Raw genomic sequence first — 25,482 nt, 5'->3', positions numbered from 1 at the left:
ACTATGGTGTTGTTGTTGTTGTTGTTGTTGTTGTTGTTTTCAGTTTGGGGGTTTTTGGATTTTGGGCTCTGTGTTCAGAAATGCTCTTGGAAGGCTCAGAGGATCATATGAAATGCTGGGGATTGAACCCAGGTCCATCCCGGGTCGTCAGTGTACAAGGCAAATGCCCTACTGCTGTGCTATCATGCCAGCCCTTAATTTTTCATATTAAATATTTTTTTACCTCTGGTATACAAAAATGGGTCGACTCCTTATCAAAGATCTTCTAAAATCATATCATTTTCTGAACTTTTGTTTGTTTTCAGGTCATACTCGATTTTGCTTTACACAAAGGTATCACTCCTGGTGGGTTTGTGGGATCATATACAGTGCTGGGGATTGAACCTGGGTTAGCCAATTTGGGGCAAGCACCTTACACACTGTACTCTCTCTTGCCCCATGAAATATAATAATACATTTCACAAATTATTTTATTTTATTTTATTTTGGTTTTTGGGTCACACCCGGCAGCGCTCAGGGGTTACTCCTGGCTCTATGCTCAGAAATCGCTCCTGGCAGGCTCGGGGGACCATATGGGATGCCTGGATTCGAACCACCGTCCTTTTGCATACAAGGCAAATGCCTTACCTCCATGCTATCTCTTCAGCCCCACATTTCACAAATTTTACATAATAAAATTAAATTAAGTACTCACTCCACTTATTACAGCTTAAATCTGTATACAAACCCGAAGTGATAGCTCAATAGGCTGAGTACATGTCTTGCATGCCACGGCCTGGCACTGCATAATTCCCTAAGCACTGCTAGGAATAACTCTCAAACACAGAACCAGGAGTAGCTCAAGAGCACCACTGGGTGTGCCCCAAAACAAACAAACAAACAAAAAAACCAATAAGCTTATATATAATTACTTCTTTCCAGCATTGTTTGACTACAAGCATAATTCATTTCAAATATACTGTTTAACATTCTTATATCAAAGAACAAATTTCTTTCACAGCCAATTTTTTATTTTGTTTTGCGGCCACATCCAGTAGATCTCAGTGGCTACTCCTGAATCTGCACTCAGAAATCACACCTGGCAGACTCAGGGGACCATATGGGATGCCAGGAATAGATCCCAAATCAGCCACATTCAACACCTACCTGCTGTGCTATCACTCTAACCCCTCAAAACTTTTTTTTGGGGGGGAGGGTTTGGCCCACACCCAGCAGCACTCAAGGATTACTCCTTGCTCTGCGCTCAGAAATCACTCCTGGCAGGTTCAGGGGGCCATATGGGATGGCGGGGATCGAACCCAGGTCTATCCTGGGTTGGCCGCATGCAAGGCAAACGCTCTACCACTGTGCTATCACTCCAGCACCCTCAAAAACAATTTTAAGGGGTGGGGTGAAGAGGAGGGAGATTTGGGACATTGGTGATGGGAATGTTGTGCTAGTGATGGGAAGTGTTCTTTACATGACTGAAACCCAACCACAATCATGTTTGTAATCAAGGTGTTTAAATAAGATATAAAAAAAAAAACAATTTTAAGAGCAATGTTTAGGGTGTCAGAGTGATAGTATAGTGGGTAGGGCATTTGCCTTGCACACAACAGACTAGGGTCCGATACCTGACATCCCATCTTGTCCCCTGAGCCTATCACAAGTTATTTATTTATTTATTTATTTATTTATTTATTTATTTATGAGTGCAGAGCCAGGAGTAACCCCTGAGCAACACCAGGTGTGGCACAAAAAAACAAAAATGAATGGAGGGTAGGAGGGAGAGAAGACGGAAGGAAGGAAGGAAGGAAGGAAGGAAGGAAGGAAGGAAGGAAGGAAGGAAGGAAGGAAGGAAGGAAGGAAGGAAGGAAGGAAGGAAGGAAGGAAGGAAGGAAGGAGGGAGGGAGGGAGGGAAAGGGGAGGGAAGGAAGGGGGGAGAGGAGGGAAGGAGGGGGAGGGGAGAGGGGAGAGGGGGGAGGGAGGGAGGGAGGGAGGAAGGAAGGGAGGAAGGAAGGAAGGAAGGGTGGAGGGAGGGAGGGAGGAAGGAAGGGGGAGGGAGGGGGGAGGGAGGGAGGGAAGGAGGGAGGGAGGGAGGGGAAAAAGGTTTGGTGTCTATGCAAGACTATCATTATATATTTATATATTATTATATATATTTCAGCATTTTTATAAAATTAATTTCTGTTTCGTTTTATTTGGGGGCCACACACAGCAATGCTCATGCCTGGCTCTCAAGATGGGTTTGAAGGACCACATAGGGTGCCAGGGATTGAGCTCATCATGCAAGGCAAACACCCTACCTATTGTATTATCTCTACAGTCTACAATAAAATTAATTTTAGTGAGTTTCTAAGGATTACTAATCATCATAATTTAAATGAAATGTAATAAACTAGAACAGCATGCAAAAGATAGAACTCTAAAAGCTACCTGTGACTCTGCTTAACTAAAAGGGAAAATCTGTTTTATTACTTTGTATTCATTGAATTAACTAGTTCAATTATATTTCTATCAGTCAAAAAAACCTCACATTAGACACATTTTAGGTAAGATTATATTTACTAGATAAGCTATTTATGACTTACTATTTTCTCAATAGAAATTTAATAAACATACGTACTTTACCTAAATCAATGGCTGAAAAGAGATCCTCAAAGAAATCAACTCACCCAAGCTGTGAACAATTGCTTGCAGATTTTGCTAGCTTCGTCATTGACCTGGAGTACGCCTCTTCTATTGTAGCTCTGTAAAAGCAAATTTCCATATACTATTATCCTTTACTTGATAACCACATACACACAAATTATCAATTAAAGTACAGGGACAAAAAGATAACCAAGTCATTTGCTAAAATTAATTAAGGAGTTGAAAAGACAAACTGGAGTACCTGCTTTATATGCAGGAGGTATAGATTAGTGTCCAATTCCTAGAATACTGCCAGGTGTAGTCCAAAAAATCCAAAAATAAAATTAAGTGAGTAGGTAAGTGGTCTTGAATTTCTAGCCTATTTTTACTATATTTAAAGAAGTGGTCATTTGCCATGCAAGCAGCCAAAAAGGATTTGATCCTATGCCAGTAGTGATTTCTGATCGGAGCCAGGAGTAAGCCCTACGCATTATTAGGTATGGCCCCAAAACAAAACGAAACAAAAAAGGAGCCCTCAATTCATTGTAGGTGGAAAGTCATCTGAATCAGTCTGGAATACAGTACTATAGAAGTCCAGGGCAAAGAAAGGCTAGGAGTCATGCCAAGGCTAAAGAACATGCAAGGAGATAAGAGTTCTGGGGTTCCTGCTTTCTTTCTACAATTTCTGCCAACGTTGATGCAGAAGCCAGAAGAAATAGTGTTATACAAAAGCCCTTATGACACTGAGACTCCCCCTTAAAAGTAGAGAGGTGAAGAGCTGGAGCAATAGCACACACAGTCAACCAAGATTTGATCCCTGGCACCCCACATTGTCCCCTGAGCCCACTAGGAGAGAACCCTGAGCACAGAGCCAGGAATAAGTCCTGAGCCTTGATGGGTGTGGCCATGAAACAAAACAAAATTTAAAGTAAAGATGTGAACTTTACATGTTCCTGTCAAAAAAAAAAAAAAGTAGAGAAGTGAAGCCCTAAGAACTGCTACATCCCCCCAAAAATGTAGAGGGGTAAACATCAGAAGAGAATTAGTATTACATGAAATAATCTACTCAATGTTCCTACCAATTTGTAAGCTCCTAAAATTAGAAGCTGTATTTTACACTATAATCCCACAATCAAGACAAATATCTAGACTTACAGATGTGAGATAAGTGAAAGAAAACAAAGAATTACCATATAGCTAAAAGCAAAAGTCTCATATTATCAAGTTAAAGATCTTAACTATGTTCAATAAAAATTACCAAGGAGGGGGCCAAAGCGATAGCACAGCAGTAGGGTATTTGCCTTGTATGCACTGACCCAGGACACACCTGGGTTAGATCCCCGTGTCCCATATGGTCCCCCAAGCCAGGAGCAATTGCTGAGCACATCGCCAGGAGTAACACCTGAGCATCACTTGAAACCACTGTTTAACAATCCTCAGTATGTAAATGATTGTTACTCCTTTAAAGTATTCATTGTACTTTAAAAAACTGATTACGTGGGCCCGGAGAGATAGCACAGCAGCCGATCCAGGACCAAAGGTGGTTGGTTCGAATCCCGGTGTCCCATATGGTCCCCCGTGCCTGCCAGGAGCTATTTCTGAGCAGACAGCCAGGAGTAACCCCTGAGCACCACTGGGTGTGGCCCAAAAACCAAAAAAAAAAAAAAAAAAAAAAAAACTGATATGTATTACTTATATTCTAAAATTTAACTTTATAGTGAATTTTTACACTTATTAAAAAATACATACCTTTCTCTTACAAAATCAGCTAGTTCTTTTGTCGATATCTGTCCATGTTTCATATTATGGTAAAGAACATCAAAGCCACTATTTTTTTCACCCTAAAAGTTAAAAATATTTTTAGTTAAATAAAAGAAATAACTTACAAATAACCCCACATTAACTACATTAACTACTTACAATATTTGTTTTTCTTTAAGCATTGTCACCCATTTATAAACTTAAGTTAAATAAAAGGAACAAATGTAACTTGATAAAAATTTATGATTATTAATGTGTAATCTATTTGTATCATGTGTGATTATAAGACTTACATAACCTCACAAATATACATATACTCTATAACCATACATATGGATAAAATGACAATAGGGTAAAATTTTAAGAATACAGGGCCCGGAGAGATAGCACAGTGGTGTTTGCCTTGCAAGCAGCCAATCCAGGACCAAAGGTGGTTGGTTCGAATCCCAGTGTCCCATATGGTCCCCTGTGCCTGCCAGGAGCTATTTCTGAGCAGACAGCCAGGAGTAACCCTTGAGCACCCCCAGGTGTGGCCCAAAAAAAAAAAAAAATACAGATAAATTCAAGAAAGATAAAAACTGTAATATATTACCAAATCTAATTTTAATTCTTTTTTTTTTTGGTTTTGGGGTCACACCCAGCAGTTCTCAGGTGACTTCTGGCTCTACGCTCAGATATCACTCCTGGCAGGGGACCATATGGGATGCTGGGATTCGAACCACCATCCTCTGCATGCAAGGCAAATGCCTTACCTCCATGCTATCTCTTCGGCCCCTGATTTTAATTCTTTTAAATAAATACTGTGGAACTACTGGTTATGTAAATCTTAAATCTGTTCTTAAGAATCAAAGGGTTGTAGCAGGTGAGGTGGCGCTAGAGGTAAGGTGTCTGCCTTGCAAGCGCTAGCCAAGGAAGGACTGCGGTTCAATCCCCAGCGTCCCATATGGTCCCCCCCAAGCCAGGGGCAATTTCTGAGCGTTTAGCCAGGAGTAACCCCGGAGCATCAAAAGGGTGTGGCCCGAAAAACCGGAAAAAAAAAAAAGAATCAAAAGGTTGGAATGATAGCACAGCAAGTAGGGTGCTTTCTTTGCAAGCAGCTCACCTGGGTTTTATCTCCAGCACCCTATATTGTGCCCCACCAGAAGAAACTCACTAGAATAAACCCTGATTGCAGAGCCAGAGGTAATCCCTGAGTGCTCAAACTAGGCACAAATGTGGCCACACACACACACACAAAAAAAAAAAAAGAAAACCGGAGGCCGGAGAGATAGTATGGAGGTTAAGGCATTTGCCTTGCATACAGAAGAATGGTGGTTTCGAATCCCGCCATCCCATATGATTCCCCGAGCCTGCCAGGAGCGATTTCTGAGCATAGAGCCAGGAGTAACCCCTGAGTGCTGCTGGGTATGACCCCCCCCAAAAAAAAATCAAACAAACAAAAAAAAAACCTAGGGGTTTGAGATATAGCACAGTGGTGGGCTTTTGCCTTGCACTCAGCTGATCCAGGACAGATGGTGGTTCGAATCTGGTTCAAATCCTGGCATCCCATATGTTCCCTTGTGCCGGGTGTGACCCCAAAAAAACACAAAACAAAACAAAAACCCACCCCTAAATTATGTTTGTTTGTTTGTTTGTTTTAGTTTGTGGGCCACACCTACCAGTGGAAAATAATCATCAGGAGCCAGAAAGATACAGGGGGGGTAAAAAAAAAATAAAGGGGCCGGAGAGATAGCATGGAGGTAAAGCGTTTGCCTTTCATGCAGGAGGTCATCGGTTCGAATCCCGGCATCCCATATGGTCCCCCCGTGCCTGCCAGGAGCAATTTCTGAGCCTGGAGCCAGGAATAACCCCTGAGCACTGCCGGGTGTGACCCAAAAACCAAAAAAATAAATAAATAAATAAAGATACAGGGGAAGGAGCAAAATCACAGCAGGTAGGACAGTTGAACCTGGTCAACCCAGGATCAATCCCCAGCATCCCAAATGGTCCTCCAAGCCTGCCAGGAGCGATTTCTTTTTTTTTTTTTTTTTTTTTTTTTTTTTTTTTTTTTTTGGTTTTTGGGCCACACCCGTTTGACGCTCAGGGGTTACTCCTGGCTATGTGCTCAGAAATCGCCCCTGGCTTGGGGGGGACCATATGGGACGCCGGGGGATCGAACCGCGGTCCTTCCTTGGCTAGCGCTTGCAAGGCAGACACCTTACCTCCAGCGCCACCTACCCGGCCCCTGCCAGGAGCGATTTCTGAGAGTAAAGCCAGGAGTAACTCCAGAGCACTGCCGGGTGTGGCCCAAAAACAAAAACAAAACAAAATAAGCTTTACTTGCCAGCAGCTGTGACCATAAACCTGGTTTAAATCCCCAGCACCCACAAATGGTACCAAGTACCAATTCTGAGCAGAATTAGGAATAGCCCCTGCAGTACACTAATGTGGCTCCAAATCTACAACACATCCTGCCCCCCAAAACACACACAAACCGTAAATCTTGGGTCAGAAAGGCTTTACCAAGCTGGAAGAAATCAGCTGGAAGACAGGCTTTGCCTATAAGAGAATGAATGTCCTACTTAGGTTCCCCTAAGTACCAAGCCAGGAGTAACCTCTGAGCACTACAGAGGACGGTAGGGAAAAAAATAACTATAAAATCTTGAGTCAAGACGACATATTACTAATCACATGATTATATGCTGAAAACCACAAACACTTTATAGTTGCAAATAAGTCATTTAATAAAATTGAGAAGTGAGAAAGGATGTAAAGTTTTAACAAAAGAAACTAATGAGAATTAGACCCAGACAGAACAATCCTCGAAAACCTTTAGCTATTTAAGCCAATAAGTGCCCAAAAAATTGCAAGTCACACAAGAAACTAGGTAAATATTAGACACAAAATAGTAAGATTTTTCAGTTAACATTTTTCTTCAATAAAAATGAAATAATGAAAACTAAATATACTTGTTGAAAATAAAAAGCGATGATTGTAAGCAAGTATTACATAATCTGGAGCCTAACTCTTCCTGTTGGCCAAAAACAGGAAACAGAAAAACTTCCAGTTCTGTTGGAAAAAAAATCATTAATAAACTTTGTCAGCTAATATAGCAAGAAACTAGTTTATTAGAGAAATAAAAATGACATATTTCTAAGGAGATTAAAGATATTTCTGAATTACATTTAACTATTTTATGACCCTAGCATTTGAAGTAAATAAGATCCTATTATTTTCAACTCAAAAATATTTTATTTGCTATTAATGAAAGTAAGCATAACTTCCTTTTCCTTGGCTAAATACAAATATATATATATATATATATTGATAACAGGCTTTATTATCAAGTAAAATTACAACTAAGGCTCTCAGGTCTTCAAAAATTTTACTAAAACTAGATGCATGCCCTTTGATTCACCAATTCTACTTTTAGAAGTCTGGCACAGAAAATGTGGGAAAAGTTATTGCAGTGCTCTCTATAATCATGAAACAACTCTAAGACATTAACATTATTAGTAAATAAATAACAGGATATTCTACAATGAAATGCAACCATTTTCTTTAAATGAATGCAGTAAACACACACACACACACACACACACACACACAAAACAGGCTTCTGAGTATTATTTAAAAAATCTACCCAGATATATAAAAGTGAAAAAGGGGCAAAATACGATAATTCATAATAGCCAAGAATAACCAAACATTAGGAAAAACCTAATGTCAATCAAACTAATAAATATAAAGATAAAATGAATTCTAACCATATAATAAAATATAATTGAGCAACACTGGGCTGGAGTGATAGTACAGTGAGTGGGTGCTGGTCCACCTGGGTTCAATCCCTGGCACTCCTTGTGAGGGTACCATATGAGCCTTGAGCACCACCAGGAGTGATCCTGAACAGACAGAAGCCAGAAAAATCCACTGGGCATAGATTAAACATGACAAAACAAAACAAAAGCAAACAAAAAATATAATAAACGTTTTACTTTGGACAGTAAGGGTACTTTGGGCCCTGCCTAGCAGCATTCGGAGGCTATTCCTCGCTCTGTGCTAAGGGGTCACTCCTTATTCCACATAGCCATGGAGATCAAACCAGTTTCAGCAATATACCAAGGCAAGGACCTTAACCCCTGGTCCTATCCCTCTAGCCTGCACAGTCTACCTATAAGTAGAACATTCAACTACCAGCTAACAATTCATTTTAATTAAGGTCCTGTTTACACACTGAAATTTTCATATCTGGTCTCTAAAACCACCCTGTAAAATTATTAACAAGGTTCTGTTAAAACAGAACAGTGAGCTGTAAGATACAAAATGAGTACTGCTCAGCAGTCAGAAGAACTACTTGGTACTGATACAAGTCACTAAAACAAGACTGCTGGCTAAGCAAAAAAAATAAATAAATTTCCTAACAGGGAAAATTTTTTCTCACCCTTTAGATATTCCCTCCTAATCTTTTAAATTATACCTCACCTTCTCCAGTTAAGTCCTTAAAGCCATCTAAACAGATATTATATGATTCAATAAAATGTTAGCTGAGATAATTTTTATTTTCTATACCTTTCACATTTTTAAGAGTCAGCAAAAAAAAAAAAAAAAAAAAACCAGGGGCCGGGCGGTGGCGCTGGAGGTAAGGTGCCTGCCTTGCCTGCGCTAGCCTAGGATGGACCACGGTTCGATCCCCCGGCGTCCAATATGGTCCCCCAAGAAGCCAGGAGCAACTTCTGAGTGCATAGCCAGGAGTAACCCCTGAGCGTCACAGGGTGTGGCCCAAAAACCAAAAAAAAAAAAAAAAAAAAAAACACTATACTTTAATAAGTGAAAAAAATAAAAACTATCAGAGTTTGTTTGTTTTTGGTTAGTTTGGTTGGTTTGTTGGTTGATTAGTTGGTTTCTGAGCCACACCTGGCTCAGGACTTAACTCCTGGCTCTCAGTTCAGGGATCATGAACTCACCGCACAGAGGGGGACTATACGTGGTCTTGGGTATTGAACACGATTCAGCTGAATCCAAGGCAAGCACCCTTTCCACTATAGTAGCATTCTGGCCCCAAAACTATCAGCTTTTATAAAAATCTCCTATCTGGGGCCGGAGAGATAGCACAGCGGTGTTTGCCTTGCAAGCAGCCGATCCAGGACCTAAGGTGGTTGGTTTGAATCCCGGGGTCCCATATGTTCTCCCCATGCCTGCCAGGCACTATTTCTGAGCAGATAGCAGGAGTAACCCCTGAGCACTGCTGGGTGTGGTCCAAAAACGAAAAAAAAAATCTCCTATCTGTGCTTGCAAAGACACAGAAGGATAACTTCTTAAACTGGCATCTTGTTCACATTAATATTTAAAATTCTGGTCCTCATTAGTTCATAAATGGAAAAAAACAAAACTGGTTAATAACCTAAAACATAATTCACTAGAAGCACATATTTTGCTGTATCAGGCTCTAGGTGCAATTACTGAGCAAACATATCCCCAGAAAAGATTTTATTAATCATATGAGAAAATGGCTTGAAATAGAAATATTTAAAAATAACAGCAGGTTATGGGGCCGGAGAGATGGCATGGAGGTAAAGTGTTTGCCTTGCATGCAGAAGGCCCGTGGTTCGAATCCTGGCGTCCCATGTGATCCCCTGAGCCTGCCAGGAGGGACTTCTGAGCATAGAGCCAGGAGTAACCCCTGAGCACGGCTGGGTGTGACCCAAAAACCAAAATAAATAAATAAATAAATAAACAAATAAATAAATAAATAAAATAACAAGAAACATAATTATACATAGGGCCCATTTGAATTTTATATTTCTAAAGAAAATCCTAAGGGACAGAGGGAAAGTACATAGAAAAGTTATTTTCTTTCTGTGTTCTTGCTTTATCTATCACAAAATAATGGTTATAATTAAAAAGGGAAATAATTCCTCACTTGTTTTAATCAATTAAAACTTGGGGCCAGAGAGATAGCACAGTGGTAGGGCGTTTGCTTAGACGCAGAAGGACGGTGCATCCATATGGTCCCCCGAGCCTGCCAGGAGCGATTTCTGAGCATAGAGCAGGAGTAACCCCTGAGCGCTGCCGGGTGTGGCCCAAAAACAAAACAAAACAAATAATAAATAAAACTTCTTAGGTTTAAGGCCTCAGCAGCAGTGATTAAAATTTTTTTTCTTTTATTTATTTTTTTGGGGGCAAAAAAGAGGGAGGAGAAAGGAAGAAAGAGAGAAAGATGGAATTAAGAAAGGAGAGGGAAGGAGGGAGGGAGAAAGGAGGGAGAAAGGGAGAGAAGAGGGATGAAGGGCCATCAGTCCTTTCCTGGCAATGCCGATTTGGATTATTTTTACTCTAAATTCCGATCTTTTCCCCAAAGTAAAGTGCATCTTCTGCATCTCTTACTCCAGTAATTCCACTAAGAATTAAGGTCTGGGTCAGACAGTACGGGAAGGACTGCACCTGCTTTGTCTGTAGCTGTGGCAGCCACATGGTTCAAATTCCCAGCACCACACATGGTTCCCTGAGCACAAAGTAAGGAGGAGCCTCTGAGTATCACCATGTGTGACCCAGAATACCAGAAATAAATTAACAGCAGCAATGTACCTGCTGATGAGTCTATGGACCTCAAGTTCATCACACAGTTCACTAAACTTCCTAAGTTGAAATACTCTAACTCTGACATTCCAATAAGAAGTCTCTTGCATCTTTACTAACCAATAGTTATACTCACAGGCTACACATGATGTTGTCTTGTTTTTCTTTCCTCCTACATCTGACATATTTTTATGAATCATATCACTACTAAAATTATCTTAAGTTTCCAAATTTGGGAAACTGAAAACCAAGTCCTTATTCCTTTTTCTTTTGTAAGTCTCTGTGGCACTTTTATTTCTATGTAGTTATATTAAGGAGCTTCTAATAATTATTCTAGAATTATGTTATTAGGATAGTTAGCTGTAGAAAGTAACTCCATAATTAAAAATAAAACAAAAACCTACTTCCAAAGAGCTAATGTTAACCAATCATGCAGAATGACAGAAAGCACATCTATTTTACCGAGACTTTACTAAATAACTTGAGTAGTTCTAAAATAATTGGAATATTTAAGATTTTTTGTGCCTAAGACTAGAAACAAATCCAGTATTTATTTAAATCCTTTCTACATCAATATCCTTAAATCTTTCCCTGAATTGAACTTAATTAATTAAATCACTGTTAATTTCCCAATGTCAAAGTTTTTTCCTACAACTAAGGAAAAAAATCCAAATCACCTTCCACCTCCCAAAACATCTAAGGGCCTCTCAATAAAATTTAATGTTTTGTAATATCTATCTGCCAGTCAAAATTACTTGAATCAAGTTAAAGAAATCTGCAGTTTGCATTATCATAGATGACCTTAAAAACAAATTGGGCATGATTTAACTGGCTAACAGCTACACAGTATTCTTTTTATTTTATAGACATCACTTGCTTACATATATACACACAGGTCATTATCTGAAAATCTGTAAAAGAAATTTGTAACAAAAAAAAGAAACTGGTAACAGTGCCTGCTTTGGAGAAATACTAATAAATGAAAAGATTTTTTTTTCTTTTCTTTTTTTTTGTTTTTGTCTTTGTTTTTGGGTCACATCGGCAGTGCTCAGGGATTACTCCTGGCTCTATGCTCAGAAATCGCTCCTAGCAGACTCGGAGGACCATATGGGATGCAGGGATTCGAACCACAGTCCTTCAGTGTGAAAGGCAAATGCCCTACCTCCATGCCATCTTTCCGGCCCCGAAAAGGAGATTTTTAACAATATTTCCTTTCACATCTTTCAGATAGTGGATCATATAAATTGCAAATAAGTAAGCTGTTTTTAAATTCTGGCATATCATCTAATCAGATAATATTCTTTTTTATTTTTTATTTTTGGTTTCTCAGCCACACCTGGCTATGCACTCAGAAATCGCTCCTGGCTTGGGGGACCACATGGGACACTGGGGGATCAAACCACGGTTCATCCTAAGCTAGCGCACAAGGCAGGTGCCTTACCACTTGCACCACCGCTCCTGCCCCCTAATCAAATAATTTTTCAAAGCATGTAACCCAAACTGCAGTAGTTTGAAATGTCAGTTAATAAAAGGTCTATATTCAGGGTTTCTATGATCACTTCAACTACTTTTTTCAAGATATAAATTTTTAATAATTAAATTATCTCTCAGGACCAGAGCAATAGCATAGCAGATAGGGTGTTTGCCTTTCATGCAACCAACCTGGGTTTGATCTCCAGCATCCCATCCCAAGCCTGCCAGGATCAACTTCTGAGCACAAAGCCAGGAGAACCCCTGACTGTCATCAGGTGTACCCCCCAAAAATAAAAAACCCAAAACAAAACAAAATAAAAAGGCTAAATTACCTCAAAGATATATGAACAGAGCTAGAGATAACAAGTGGTAGAGCACACACATGCCTACTCTGTGACCCCCAGATCACTGCTAGCAATAGTCCTAGTGGCTACTGCCCAAAGGCTGAACTGTGAGGTTCACACTGCCAGACCAAATCAAGCCACATCATCAGAAAGGGCCATGAATATCACACCCTAAAAAAAACCACGAGGATAGTCTTATTAAATATATATATATATATGGGAATAAATGAGAAAGTATTTGCATAATTGTTACACCTTTCACCCTAGGATATTAAGATTTACTCAAGCAAAACTAGACTTTTTATAGTACAAAGTCCTCTTTTGGGAGGGTGGAGGAGGGTGGTCCTTTGGACCACAGCCAGTGATACTCAGAATTTATGCTTGACTCTATGATTAGGGAACTATCGGAACTACAGATGGATCAAACAAGATCGGTCTAGCAGGCTCAGGAAACCGTATGAAATGCAGGGGATTGAACCCAGGTCAGTTGCATGCAAGGCAAATGTCCTGCCTGCTGTACTATCTCTCTGGCCCCAAATTTTAAAAAAAAAAAAACAGCCCTCTAAATTTTCCAGGTAAGGGTAAATCAAATTTTGGATATATGACCAAACGTAACAATTTTATTTAAAAGTATATCATTACCAATGAAATCAACAAATGGAATGAAACTTATGTAATGATTAAAAGTAAAAGAAATAGGGGGGTGGGCCCGGGGAAATAGCACAGCGGCGTTTGCCTTGCAAGCAGCCGATCCAGACCAAAGGTGGTTGGTTCGAATCCCAGCATCCCATATGGTCCCCCGTGCCTGCCAGGAGCTATTTCTGAGCAGACAGCCAGGAGTAATCCCTGAGCACCACCGGGTGTGGCCCAAAAACCGAAAAAAAAAAAAAGAAATAGGGGGAAAAATGACGATAAAAATACCTAAAATAACCAGTGGTCATTCATTCTTGATGTGCAGGCTGGAAATAATCTTTGGAAAACAACACCAAGCTAAAAATGTCAGTTCAATAAAGCATGATGTAAACTAGAGAATACTACTTATACCAATAAAAACCATTTCCTACTTCATAAAAATTGGGATTTATGTAAAATGAAGTTTTATTTAAATCATTTATTTAAATCAAATGTGTTGTACAAAAGTTTTTTTCCCTTAAGAATTGCCTACTGGGGCCAGAGAGATAACATGGAGGTAAGGCATTTGGTCATTGGTTCAAATCCCAGCATCCCATATGGTCCCCTGAGCCTGCCAGGTGCAATTTCTGAGCATAGAGCCAGGAGTAACCCTTGAACACTGCAGGTGTGACCAAACACCTCCTCCCCCTACTGACTGGGACAACAAACACAGCAGAGTATGTGGCTCTGAAGGGCAATTGTGCCTTCTCTGTGCAGACTCAAGTGTGCGAGCCTTACATGAACAAGGAATACAACCTGGCACAAGAGCTCCTATGAGAACCAGAACTCAGCATGTGTATGACCCCAAGTTACTAGAACAATAGCAGGAAACAGCGAGAAAATAAATAAAAATCAATGAACCAGGGACTGGATAGATTGCACAATGAGTAGGGTGTTTTTTGCCTTACATGCAGCCCACTTAGATTCAGTCCCTGGTATCCCATATGATCCCCCAACCACTGTGAGTAGTAATTCTTGAGTGCTGGGCCAGGAGCATCACCAGGTCTGTCCCAAAAACAAAACAAAACAAAACAAATTTTAAATAAATCACTAAACCATTTTGAAAAATTAACATGGGCTAGGACTGAGAGAGTAGTGAAGTAGGTAAGAAGCTTGTCTTGCACACAGCCTACCCAGGATTGATTCCCCCAGATATCCTCTATGGTCTCTGAGCATCATAGGAGAAATTCATGAGCAAAGAGTCAGGAGCAGGGCCCGGAGAGATAGCACAGCGGTGTTTGCCTTGCAAGCAGCCGATCCAGGACCAAAGGTGGTTGGTTCGAATCCCGGTGTCCCATATGGTCCCCCGTGCCTGCCAGGAGCTATTTCTGAGCAGACAGCTAGGAGTAACCCCTGAGCACCGCTGGGTATGGCCCAAAAACCAAAAAAAAAAAAAAAAAAAAAGAGTCAGGAGCAAGCCCTGAACACCACTGGATTTAAAAAATGTATATTATAATATTAAATAAAATATTAAAAGTATTAAAAATTAAAAATGTTAAAATATTAAAAAAAATTTTTAAGTATAGGGGCTAGGAAGATAGCACAGGGTTCATTCCATGTAACATATGGGCACATGCCTCTGGGGCATCCTGAGCAAGCAACACAGGCTGTGGCCCTCCTAGTCCTAAGCACTGCAGTACAGACAAAACCATATCCTTGGGCTAAACCAATACATTTGACTGAGGACCACTTGGAGTAGACCCCTGGCCTAAGTGCTGTTTAAAAGGCCGCCAAACTTAATAATCTATGAAATCGAGTCTTTAAAAAATAATTAACTTCTGGGGACTAGAGAGAAAGAAGGTAAGGTTTTCTTCCTTGTATGCTGTGGACCTGGGTTTGAGCCCTGGCACCAAATGGCCCCTTAAGCCCCACCAGGAGTGATCCTGAGCACAAAGTCAGAAGTCAGCCCTGAGCAGAGTCTCAACACTAAAAGGTATGCCTCCCCCAAAAATATACATAGCCATTCTAATTACTAAAGTATAGTACTTGACAAGGTAATTAATTTCAAGAAAATTATAAACTAGTACTCAACTCTGGAAAAGGTACAAAGCAAAATAAATGCTCCCTCGTAATATTAGTCTATACCTTTAAAGTCACATAATGTTCTGGAGGGCTAATAAGAGTTTTATATATGGAAGGTAATGGTTTGAGTTTTTGCTATCAAAATTATTTTGTCATCAAATTTTAAAAAGAAAAACATTTTCAACTCCATTATTAATGGCACTATACTTTATAGCAAAAATTGACTTATCAGCAACAAAACATCTGGCATATGATTTTTTAAAATTCAATTTTCTCTTTAAAGTACTGTTCTACATAAAGGATACTTTAAAAAGGCAGGATGTGCTGCTTTCATCATAGTTTGAAAAAAATGTAAATGATTCAAACTTTCCTCTAACGAAACGTAACAACAAAAAGGTTTGTGTTTTTACATATAGGTAAAAAAAAAAATGGGTTGTTTGATTAGAAACTAAAACTTTAGATATTCCTCATAACTCACTTTGACAAGTTTTGTTTTGACAGTATCACTTCAAATACTGGGGGAAGTAAAGTTAAATTAATATTAAAAATTCTGTTTTAAGAAGTTATTTTCAGGGCCAAAGCAACAGCACAGCAACAGGGCATTTGCCTTGCAAACAGCCGACCCAAGACAGATCCGGGTTCGATTCCCTGCTTCCCATATGGTCCCTTAAGATTGCCAGGAGCAATTTTTTGAGCGCAGAGCCAGGAATAACCCTGAGTGCCACTGGATGTGGCCCAAAAACAAAAGTTATTTTAGGGGCTGGAGAGATAGCATGGAGGTACGGTGTTTGCCTTGCATGCAGAAAGATGGTGGTTCAAATCCCGGCATCTCATATGGTCTCCTGTGCCTGCTGGGAGCGATTTCTGAGTGTAGAGCCAGGAGTAACCCCTGTTACAATGTGCTACAATGTGACCCAATACAAAAAAAAAAAAAAAGGTATTTTAGAGCTGGAGAGGTAGTACAGAACAGTTAAAACATTTGCCGTAAATGCAGCAATCCCAGGTTCAATCCCTGACACCAGTTTCTGACACATCCAGGAGTAGGGCCTCAGCATAATCAAGATTAGTCCAAACCCCCACCAAAACAAAAGCAGAAACAACTTGATTAATGACCCTGAAATAATATTCAGGTATCAAAATCACAAAAATTAAGCCCTAACTTTCAATCCCAATTCCAGGCTTGGAAATAAAATAAAACACTGTCCAAAGTATTTATTCCCCATACTGGAAGTGAAAATAAAGGCTGAGAGATTAAAAAAACAATAATTTAGATATGTGATTCTAAATTCAGATACAAAGATGTATTCCTATTCCCCTATTAAAACAATAGGCACACAAAAATTGAATTAAAATAAACTGCTCAGGGATGCATTTTCATAACAGACAAAAAACATCAACCTGGGCATTTTTGCCTTGCATGCAGAAGGACAGTGGTTTGAATCCTGGCATCCCATATGGTCCCCCGAGCCTGCCAGGAGCGATTTCTGAGCATTGACCCAGGAGTAACCCCTGAGCACTGCCAGGTATGACCCCCCCCCAAAAAAAATCAACCTCAATTAACAGAAAACAAGTCCAAATATTATAGTGTAATTTGGGGGCAGAGCCAGAGCACAGCGGCAGAGCGTTTGGCTTGCACGTAGCCAACACAGGACAAACCCAGGTTCAATCCCTGGCATCCCAAATGGTCCCAAGCATGCCAGGAGCGATATCTGAGCTCAGAGCCAGGAGTAATCCCTGAGCACGGCCGGGTGTGGCCCTAAAACAAAAACAAACAAAAATATTATAGTGTAATTTGAAATTCAGCAAACTTTAAAAACACTCATGCAACCAAAAATAATGCCAAACATGTCAATGTCTAAATGACTGTTGTAAAAGTTTCATAAACTGCCATTATAAGGCCTAAATAAGCTTTGAAACTTATAAATAAAACCTAAAATTTTTATGGAAATACAAGACACAGAATAGTCAAAACAATCTTTAAAATAAAGACAAAGTTTGAAGTCTCATATTTCTAGGTTCCCAACTTACTAAAAGCTATAATAATCAAAACAAGGTAGTAATAACATATAGAGTAGACATTGAGACACAACTGAAAATCTAAGAATAAATTCCATACACCTGGGGGCCAGAGCAATAGTATAGCAGTAGGGCATTTTCTTTGTAAGCAGCTGACTTAGGATGGACTCAATTTCTGAGCACTGAGCAGGAATAATCCCTGAGAGCTGCAGGGTGTGACCCAAAACAAACAAACAAATAAATAAATCAAATTCATGCACCTAGGATCAACCTCAATGGATAAGTGCCTTTCAATAACAGGCTAAGACAAGATATCCATATGCAGAAGAAATGAAGTTTTACCTCTTTCCTGCACAAAAATTAACCTTTATAAACTTGAGTATTTAAGAATAGTACAAAAGCTTACTGATAACAGAAAAATAATGAAACTTCTAAACCTCATCAGCATTAAAATCTTATGCTTTGGGGCTGGAGAGCTAGCATGGAGGCAGGGCATTTGCCTTGCATGCAGAAGGAGGGTGGTTCGAATCCCAGCATTCCATATGGTCCCCTGATCCTGCCAGGAGCGATTTCTGAGCGTAGAGCCAGGAGTAATCCCCTGAGCGCTGCCGAGTGTGAACAAAAAGAAAAAAATCTTGTGCTTCAAAGGGTACCATCAAAGTAAAAAAAGAAAACCCAGAAAATTCGGAGAGAATATTTACAAAATCAAACACCATGGGGCCGAAGCAGTGGCACAAGTAGTAGGGTGTCTGTCTTTCAAGTGCTAACCTAGGACTGACTGTGGTTCGATCCCCCCGCATCCCATATGGTCACCCAAGCCAGGTGCGATTTCTGAGCGCATAGCCAGGAGTAAGCCCCTGAGCGTCACCCGGTGTGGATCAAAAATCAAACACCTATCGGCCCACAGTGCTGATACAGCAGGTAGGGCACTTGCCTCACCAGGGTTTGATCCCCAGTACCCCATATGGTTGGTCCCCCTAAGCCTACCAGGAGTGATTCCAGAATGCAGAGCCAAGAAAAACTCCTGGGCACCACAGGGTGTGACCCAAAACAAAACAAAACAATCACCCACCTCATAATAGACATATATGCAAACTATAAAAAAGGCATTTTTAGGAGCCGGAGAGATAGCACAGCAATAAGGGATTTGCCTTAGACGCAGAAGGACGGTGGTTCAAATCCCAGCATCCCATATGGTCCCCCGAGCCTGCCAGGAGTGATTTCTGAGCTTAGAGCCAGTAGTAACCCCTGAGCGCTGCCAGGTGTGACCCAAAAACAAAAACAAAAAAGGGCATTTTTAAAACACAACATATAAAATAGCCCAATTTTAAAAAGGGAAAATGAATATGAATGCACCTTTTTGAAGAAAAATACATAAATGAAAAGAAAAATACATAAATGAGCAAGAAGTACATAAAAAGATACCACCTCTAGCCATTAAGAGAAAAGCAGGGGCTGGAGAGATAGCACAATGTTAGGGCATTTGCCTTGCATGCTGCTGACCTAGGACGGACCCGGATTCAATCCCCAGCATCCCAAGCCAGGAGTAAGCCCTGAGCGCTGCTAGATGTGGCCCAAACACCAAAAATAAAGAGAAAAAGCAAATCAAAACAATCACAATGAAACACAACTTCACACCATCTATCAACAATAAAAATAGACTGAGGGAAGTTGGGAAGGAGGGAGATAGGTGACATTGGTGGTGGTAATGTTGCACTGGTGAAGGGGGGGGTGTTCTGTTTATGACTGGAACCCAACTACAATCATTTTTGTAATCATGGTGCTTAAATAAAGATATTATTAAAAGAAAGAGACAGACAGACAGACAGACAGACAGACTGACTGACTGACTGACTGACTGACTGACTGACTGACTGACTGACTGACTGACTGAGGGGTGGAAGAGAGATCAATAAGCTGGAGAAGCTGGAGGCTCAGATTCAATCCCCAACATCATCAACTCCTGAGCACTGCCAAAAGTGACACCTTCTCTTCCTCCTCAGCTAGGAAGGGCCCTAAAAACTGAAGGCTCTGACCCAAAAACACTCACTCACTCACTCACTCACTCACTCACTCACTCACTCAGGCTGGTGAGATAGCATAGCAGGTAAAGTGCTTGCCTTGCAAAACATCCCATTCGGATTCAATTCCAGGGCACTACCAGGCGTGATCCTTAAGCAGAGCCAAAAAGAAGCCCTGAGCCCAAAAACTGAAGAGGTAAAAAACAAATTATGCCAGTGAGATAGTTCAAGAAAGAGCAGAGCACAAACAAGCATCAACTTCCATCCCAAGAACAGTTTACCCTGCTCTCCAGTCCCACTGGATGTAATGCTGGTGGCCCTACACACTGCAGTGATGGCCACTACTGAAACAAAAGAATGAGAAAGACATAATAAGCACTGCCCAACATATAAAATTAGAATCTTCAGATATTGCTGGAGGAATTACAGTAAGGTATTCTTTAGCATTTCCCCAGAATTCAGGGGTCCTCAAACTTTTTAAACAGGGGGCCAGTTCACAGTCCTTCAGACTGTTAAAGGGCCAGATTATAGTAAAAACAAAAATTATGAACAAATTTCTATGCACACTGCATATATCTTATTTAGAAGTGAAGAAACAAAATGGGAATAAATACAATACGTGGCCCGCGGGGCATAGTTTGAAGATCCCTGCCCCAGATGTTAGGAATTGAGACACACGTATAGCAAGTAGGATTGCTTTGCATGCAATGGACCAGATTTGATCTACAGATCACATATGGTCTCCCCAGCACTTCCAGGAGTGATCCCTGAGCACAAACCCAGGAGCAAGTCCTGAGCAAAGCCAAGTGTAGCCAAAAATAAAAAAGTTAAACCACATGACCCAATTCCATTCATCCCAAAACTAAGACACAGCCACACAAAAATCTGCATTAAAGGGATGAAAGGCCAAGCGATATACAGATTCCTCCAAAAACTGGAAATCGAGCTCCCATACGATCCAGCTATACCACTCCTAGGAATATAACCTAGGAACACAAAAATACAATACAAAAACCCCTTTCTTACACCTATATTCATTGCAGCACTATTTACCATAGCAAGACTCTGGAAACAACCAAGATGCCCTTCAACAGACGAATGGCTAAAGAAACTATGGTACATATACACAATGGAATATTATGCAGTTGTCAGGAGAGATGAAGTCATGAAATTCTCCTACACATGGATGTACATGGAATCTATTATGCTGAGTGAAATAAGTCAGAAAGAGAAACACAGAATGGTCTCACTCATCTATGGGTTTTAAGAAAAATAAAAGACATTCTTGCAATAATAATTTTCAGACACAAAAGAGAAAAGAGCTGGAAGTTCCAGCTCACCTCAGGAAGCTAACCACAAAGAGTGATGAGTTTAGTTACAGAAATAACTACATTTTGAACTGTCCTAATAATGAGAATGTATGAGGGAAATGGAAAGCCTGTCTAGAATACAGGCAGGGGTCGGGTGGGGAGGAGGGAGATTTGGGACTTTGGTGATGAGAATGTTGCACTGGTGATGGGTGGTGTTCTTCACATGACTGAAACCCAAACACAATCATGTATGTAATCAAGGTGTTTAAATAAAATATAAAAATATAAAAAATATAAAAAAGGGGGGGATGAAAGGCTTGCTTTGCATGCCAGAAGCAGAGGATGGATCCCTGGCATCCCTCTGTCCCCATGGACCAAGCACGAAGTCCTTGATTACTGCTGGTATGACGCCCCCCCCCCCAAAAAATAAACCAAACCTGCACAAAAATATTCACAGCAAGCATTTTTCATAATAGCCCAAAATGTGAAAACGAACAAAAATGTCCACTAGTGGCAAAAAAATAAATAAAAATATGCACAGAGTATACAATGGAGTATTATCGATGCATCAATCAGGTCTGTCTTAATATTTGCTATTCCTCAGGATGAAACCCTGAGTAACGTGCTACAAAAAGAAACTAGTCAAATGACCCCGACTTACATGCCATGTCCACTTATATGCTATATAAACCTCCAGGCGCAAAAATCCAAGATGAGTGCCTAAGGGGGAGGGGTAGTGCCAATAGGAGGATTCTATGGGTGAGGAACTACTGTGGCAATAACGTTGGAGAAACTCACCAAACTATATACTATGTGACTCTACCTTAGTAAGATGTGGTGTCATTTTAAAAACTTAACGTCTGGGTATTATACGTCGCTTGTGGCAAAGCAAGGAACACTTTAAAAACAACTACGAACGAAGCCGATCGGATTACTAAGCAAGCCTGGGCTTTGAGACACTTAGAAAAATCCAGGCACTCTCCTTCTTCCCCAAACCATTCATTGCTCTGTAAATCGCTCTGATCTTGAAAACGAAAAGAGAATTAATTTCTGCCACTTGCAAAGGGGCCGAGACTTCCAAAAGGAGATTCATCTTAAGACACCTGAGTTAACGTTGGTTTGAGTCCCGGGCATGGCTTGAAACTGTCCCTTTTCTATTCCAACAAATAATAACTGCGGGGAAGGGGGGGGGGGAGAGTTTGGAAAATCATTCTCCAAAGAATGAACTTAATACTAATCTGCAGTTGAGAGGAGGGGTGTGGAAAAGAACGAGGAAGGGGAAGGAGCCCGGGGTAACACAAGAGGAAGTCGGCAAGGGCGAGGAATTTCAGCCCAGTTCTAGTCCAGTTCCAACATTAAAATCAACTTTTAAGAGGCTGGAAAAAAAGGGTTGGAGGAGGGAGGCCAACCCCAGCGGTGGGAATGGCCCTGATTCACTGTCACTATAGACCTTCACTATTTCATGTGAAAGATTTGTGATTCACTTTGGGTCCCAATAAAAATTATTTCAAGAAAAGAAAATCCAGTTTTTGAGTCCCTGGGGTGGAATGGGCCTGGAGGAGGCAAAGTCCCGGGAGCAGCTGGGCTGTGGGGTGGAGAGGAAATGCAGAGGGTTAAAGGTGGGGGAACGTGCTTGAAGGAACTGGGGAGCGAGCATGCACATACACACACACACACATACACACACACGAACGTGCTTGAAGGAAAAGGGAACACATACACACACTGAGGAAATGCAGAGGGTTAAAGGTGGGGGAACGTGCTTGAAGGAACTGGGGAGCAAGCACACACACACACACACACACACACCACGGGAACGTGCTTGAAGGAAAAGGGAACACATACACACACTGAGAGCCTGAGCTCGGGAACACACACACACACACACACACACACAGGAACGTGTTTGAAGGAAAAGGGAACACACACACACACACACTGAGTGCCTGAGCTCCAGAACACATACACACACACACACACACACACCACATAGAGCCTGAGCTCAGGAACACACACAGTGTCTGAGCACACACACACACACATATCCAGTACACACACACACACACAACACTCACGCAGGGCCTGAGCACACACACACACATCAGGAACACACATACACACTCTCTGCCAGTGCCTGAGCTCAAACACAGACACAGACACACACACACACACACACACACACACACACACCACATAGAGCCTGAGCTCAGGAACACACACAGTGCCTGAGCTCAGGAACACATACACCCAGTACACACACAACACACACAGTGCCTGAACGCACACACTCACAATCTCACACACACACACACACCCTGCGAGTGCCCGAGCTCCAAGCCGGCGCCTCGGGCCGGGCCGGAGTCCGCCGCGACCCCGAGCGAGCGAGCGAGCGAGCGAGCGAGCGCGCGTCTGCGTCTCCGTCTCCGTCTCCGTCTCCGTCTCCGTCCCGTCTCCTCCCGCCCATCCGGCGCTTTGTCCCCGCGGCCCCGCGGCCCTCCGCCCGCCCGCCCGCCCGCCCGCCCGTCCCGGCGCCACTCGCCTGACAGCCGCCCCCCGCCCCGCCAGCGACAGCCAGAGCGACAGCGACAGCGACAGCGAGAGCCAGCCCGGCCCGCGCAAGCCCGACCCGGCCCGACCCCGCGGCGGCGTCCGCACTCACGCGCGGCCACGCACGCCGCCGCCGCCGCCGGGCCGACAGCCGACAGCCGACTCCCGCACGCACCCCCGCCCGCCCGCCTGCCCTCACCCAGAAACTCTCGACGAAATGCGCCATGACCATCCTGCCGCCGCCGGGCCCCGCCGGGTTCCGCGTCTGCGCCCGCCCGCCCGCCGCTGTGTAAACACGGCCCGGCCCCCCGCGGCGCCCCCCGCCCTCGCCGCCTCTCGCCGCCTCTCGCCGCCGCCGCCGCTTCTTCCCGGAGGCCGGCCCCGCACGCAACCCTCCAGGGCGCATGCGCCACCTAGCGGCTGAGGCGGCCTCGGGCCGAGCCTCGAGGCTGCGCGCCATGCGCCCCGCGCCCCTCTCCGCCCCTCCCCTCCCCGGGTTTTTCGCCCCTCCTTCCTGACTAGCTGACACTCCCCTCTCCTCTCTTTCTCACTCTTTTCTTTCTATCTCTCCCTCTCTCCTCTCTCCTCTCTCCCCCCTTCTCTCCTCTCTTCTCTTTCTCTTTCCTCTCTCTTCTTCTCTTTCTCTTTCCTCTCTCTTCTTTCTCTTTCTCTCCTCCTCTCTCCCTCCTCTCCTCCTCTCCTCTCTCTCCCCTCTCTTCTCTCCTCTCTTTCTTTCCCCTCTTTTCCCCTCTCCCTCTCCTCCACCTTTCTCTCTCCCCCTCTCTTCTCTCTTTTTCTCCCTATCTTTCACCTCTCTCTCCTCTCTTCTCTCTCCTCCTTTCTTTTTCTCTCCCCCTCTCTCCTCTCCCTTTCTCCTCTCCCTTTCTCTCTCCTCTCCTCTCTCCTCACTTCTTTCTCTTTCTCTTCCCTCTCTCCTCTCTCCTCTTTCTCTCTCCACCTTCTCTCTTTCTATCCCCCTTTCTTTCACCTCTCTCCTCTCTCCTTTCTTTTTCTCTCCCAATCTCCTCTTTTTCCTCTCCTCTCTTCTCTCTCTTCTCTTCTCTCTTCTTTCTCCTACTCTCCCCCTCCTCTCTCTCTCTCTCTCTCTCTCTCTCTCTCTCTCTCTCTCTCTCTCCTCTCTCTCTCTCTCTCTCTCTCTCTCTCCCCCCTTTCTCCCCTTTTGGGAATGGTGGTGGGGAACCGGGTCCCGGAGAAGTCCCCGAGAAGGAGACCCCCACACACACACACCCTTTGCAGGACAAAAAAAAAAAATGAGACTGGCCCAAGAAGGGGTTGGGCCAGTGGCGGCCGCCAGGCTGCCCTGTCCGCTCCCTTCCTGAGCCCCGGCTCGCACCCTCCTGGCCTTACTAGGATGGACGTGGAAGGGACCAAAGTCTGGACTCGGAGGAGGAAGAGACCGGCCTCTGGCCACCGGGGAAATAGGGGGAACAACTCAGGGGAGACTCTGGATCAGCAGGGCGCCTTTGCTTGACTGGGAACCAAGAACCAAAACAGAACTTTTCTTGCGGCCGGAAGGGAGGTTACGGACGCCCAGGGGTGCTGCCCTGGAGTCGCTGGGAGCTGCGAGAACGGGCACCGAGACCGAACCGAGCGCTGACCTCTAGCGCCGACCTCTCCTCTCCACCCCAGGCAGGCCTTTGCCCGCAGCCCGACCCCTGGAAAGAAAGCTCTAGAAGCTAGTTGTGCCTGTTCAGATTACTACCCTGGGTTCTCATAGCCACAAAAGGGCACATTTTGGGGGAGAGCATAAAAGGTTAAACTTGCCTCCTGCGTAAAACCGAAACCAAATTCCCTTCCCACCGCCTGGGTCTTCCAAAGTAAAGGAGGGGAAATAAAACTCTGGTAGGGAGAGCTCAAATTCATTGTCACTGGGAAAACCGGGTAAGCCGGTCTTTCCAGATCCACCCTTCTGTAAGTCGAGCTCCATAAAAAGTGTAGAAATGGCTTTATGCATGCAGTGTCACAGCAGATTTTATGGCATCCAAGGAGACAGACAGCACATGAGAACTCTTGTCCTCCATCTTGTCTGTCACCGGGATGAAATGCTCCATCTTGTCTGTCACCGGGATGAAATGAAGTGTGGTCGGGGAACAGTAGATTGGTAGTTAAGGAGTTTCAAGAACATCTTTT

General features: G+C 42.8%; 1 protein-coding gene across 1 annotated transcript in view; it reads right to left on the bottom strand.

Annotated features, from left to right (window-relative positions):
• The window catches only part of FCHO2 (FCH and mu domain containing endocytic adaptor 2), a 93,514-nt gene extending 69,777 nt beyond the window's left edge, over positions 1-23,737 (bottom strand). The window contains exons 1-3 of the mRNA XM_049768836.1: positions 23,531-23,737; positions 4,360-4,451; positions 2,655-2,729 (exon numbers count right to left, since the gene is read on the bottom strand). Of these exons, the coding sequence (XP_049624793.1) occupies positions 2,655-2,729; positions 4,360-4,451; positions 23,531-23,737 (374 nt within the window). The remainder of the gene's footprint in view (positions 1-2,654; positions 2,730-4,359; positions 4,452-23,530) is intronic.
• Between the last annotated feature and the right edge of the window lie 1,745 nt (positions 23,738-25,482).

This window comes from Suncus etruscus, chromosome 2 (genome assembly GCF_024139225.1).
Source record: "Suncus etruscus isolate mSunEtr1 chromosome 2, mSunEtr1.pri.cur, whole genome shotgun sequence".
Classification (NCBI taxonomy): Eukaryota; Metazoa; Chordata; class Mammalia; order Eulipotyphla; family Soricidae; genus Suncus; species Suncus etruscus.
The sequence above is the reverse complement of the archived record's forward strand: the minus strand, read 5'-3'. Positions and strand labels throughout refer to the sequence as shown.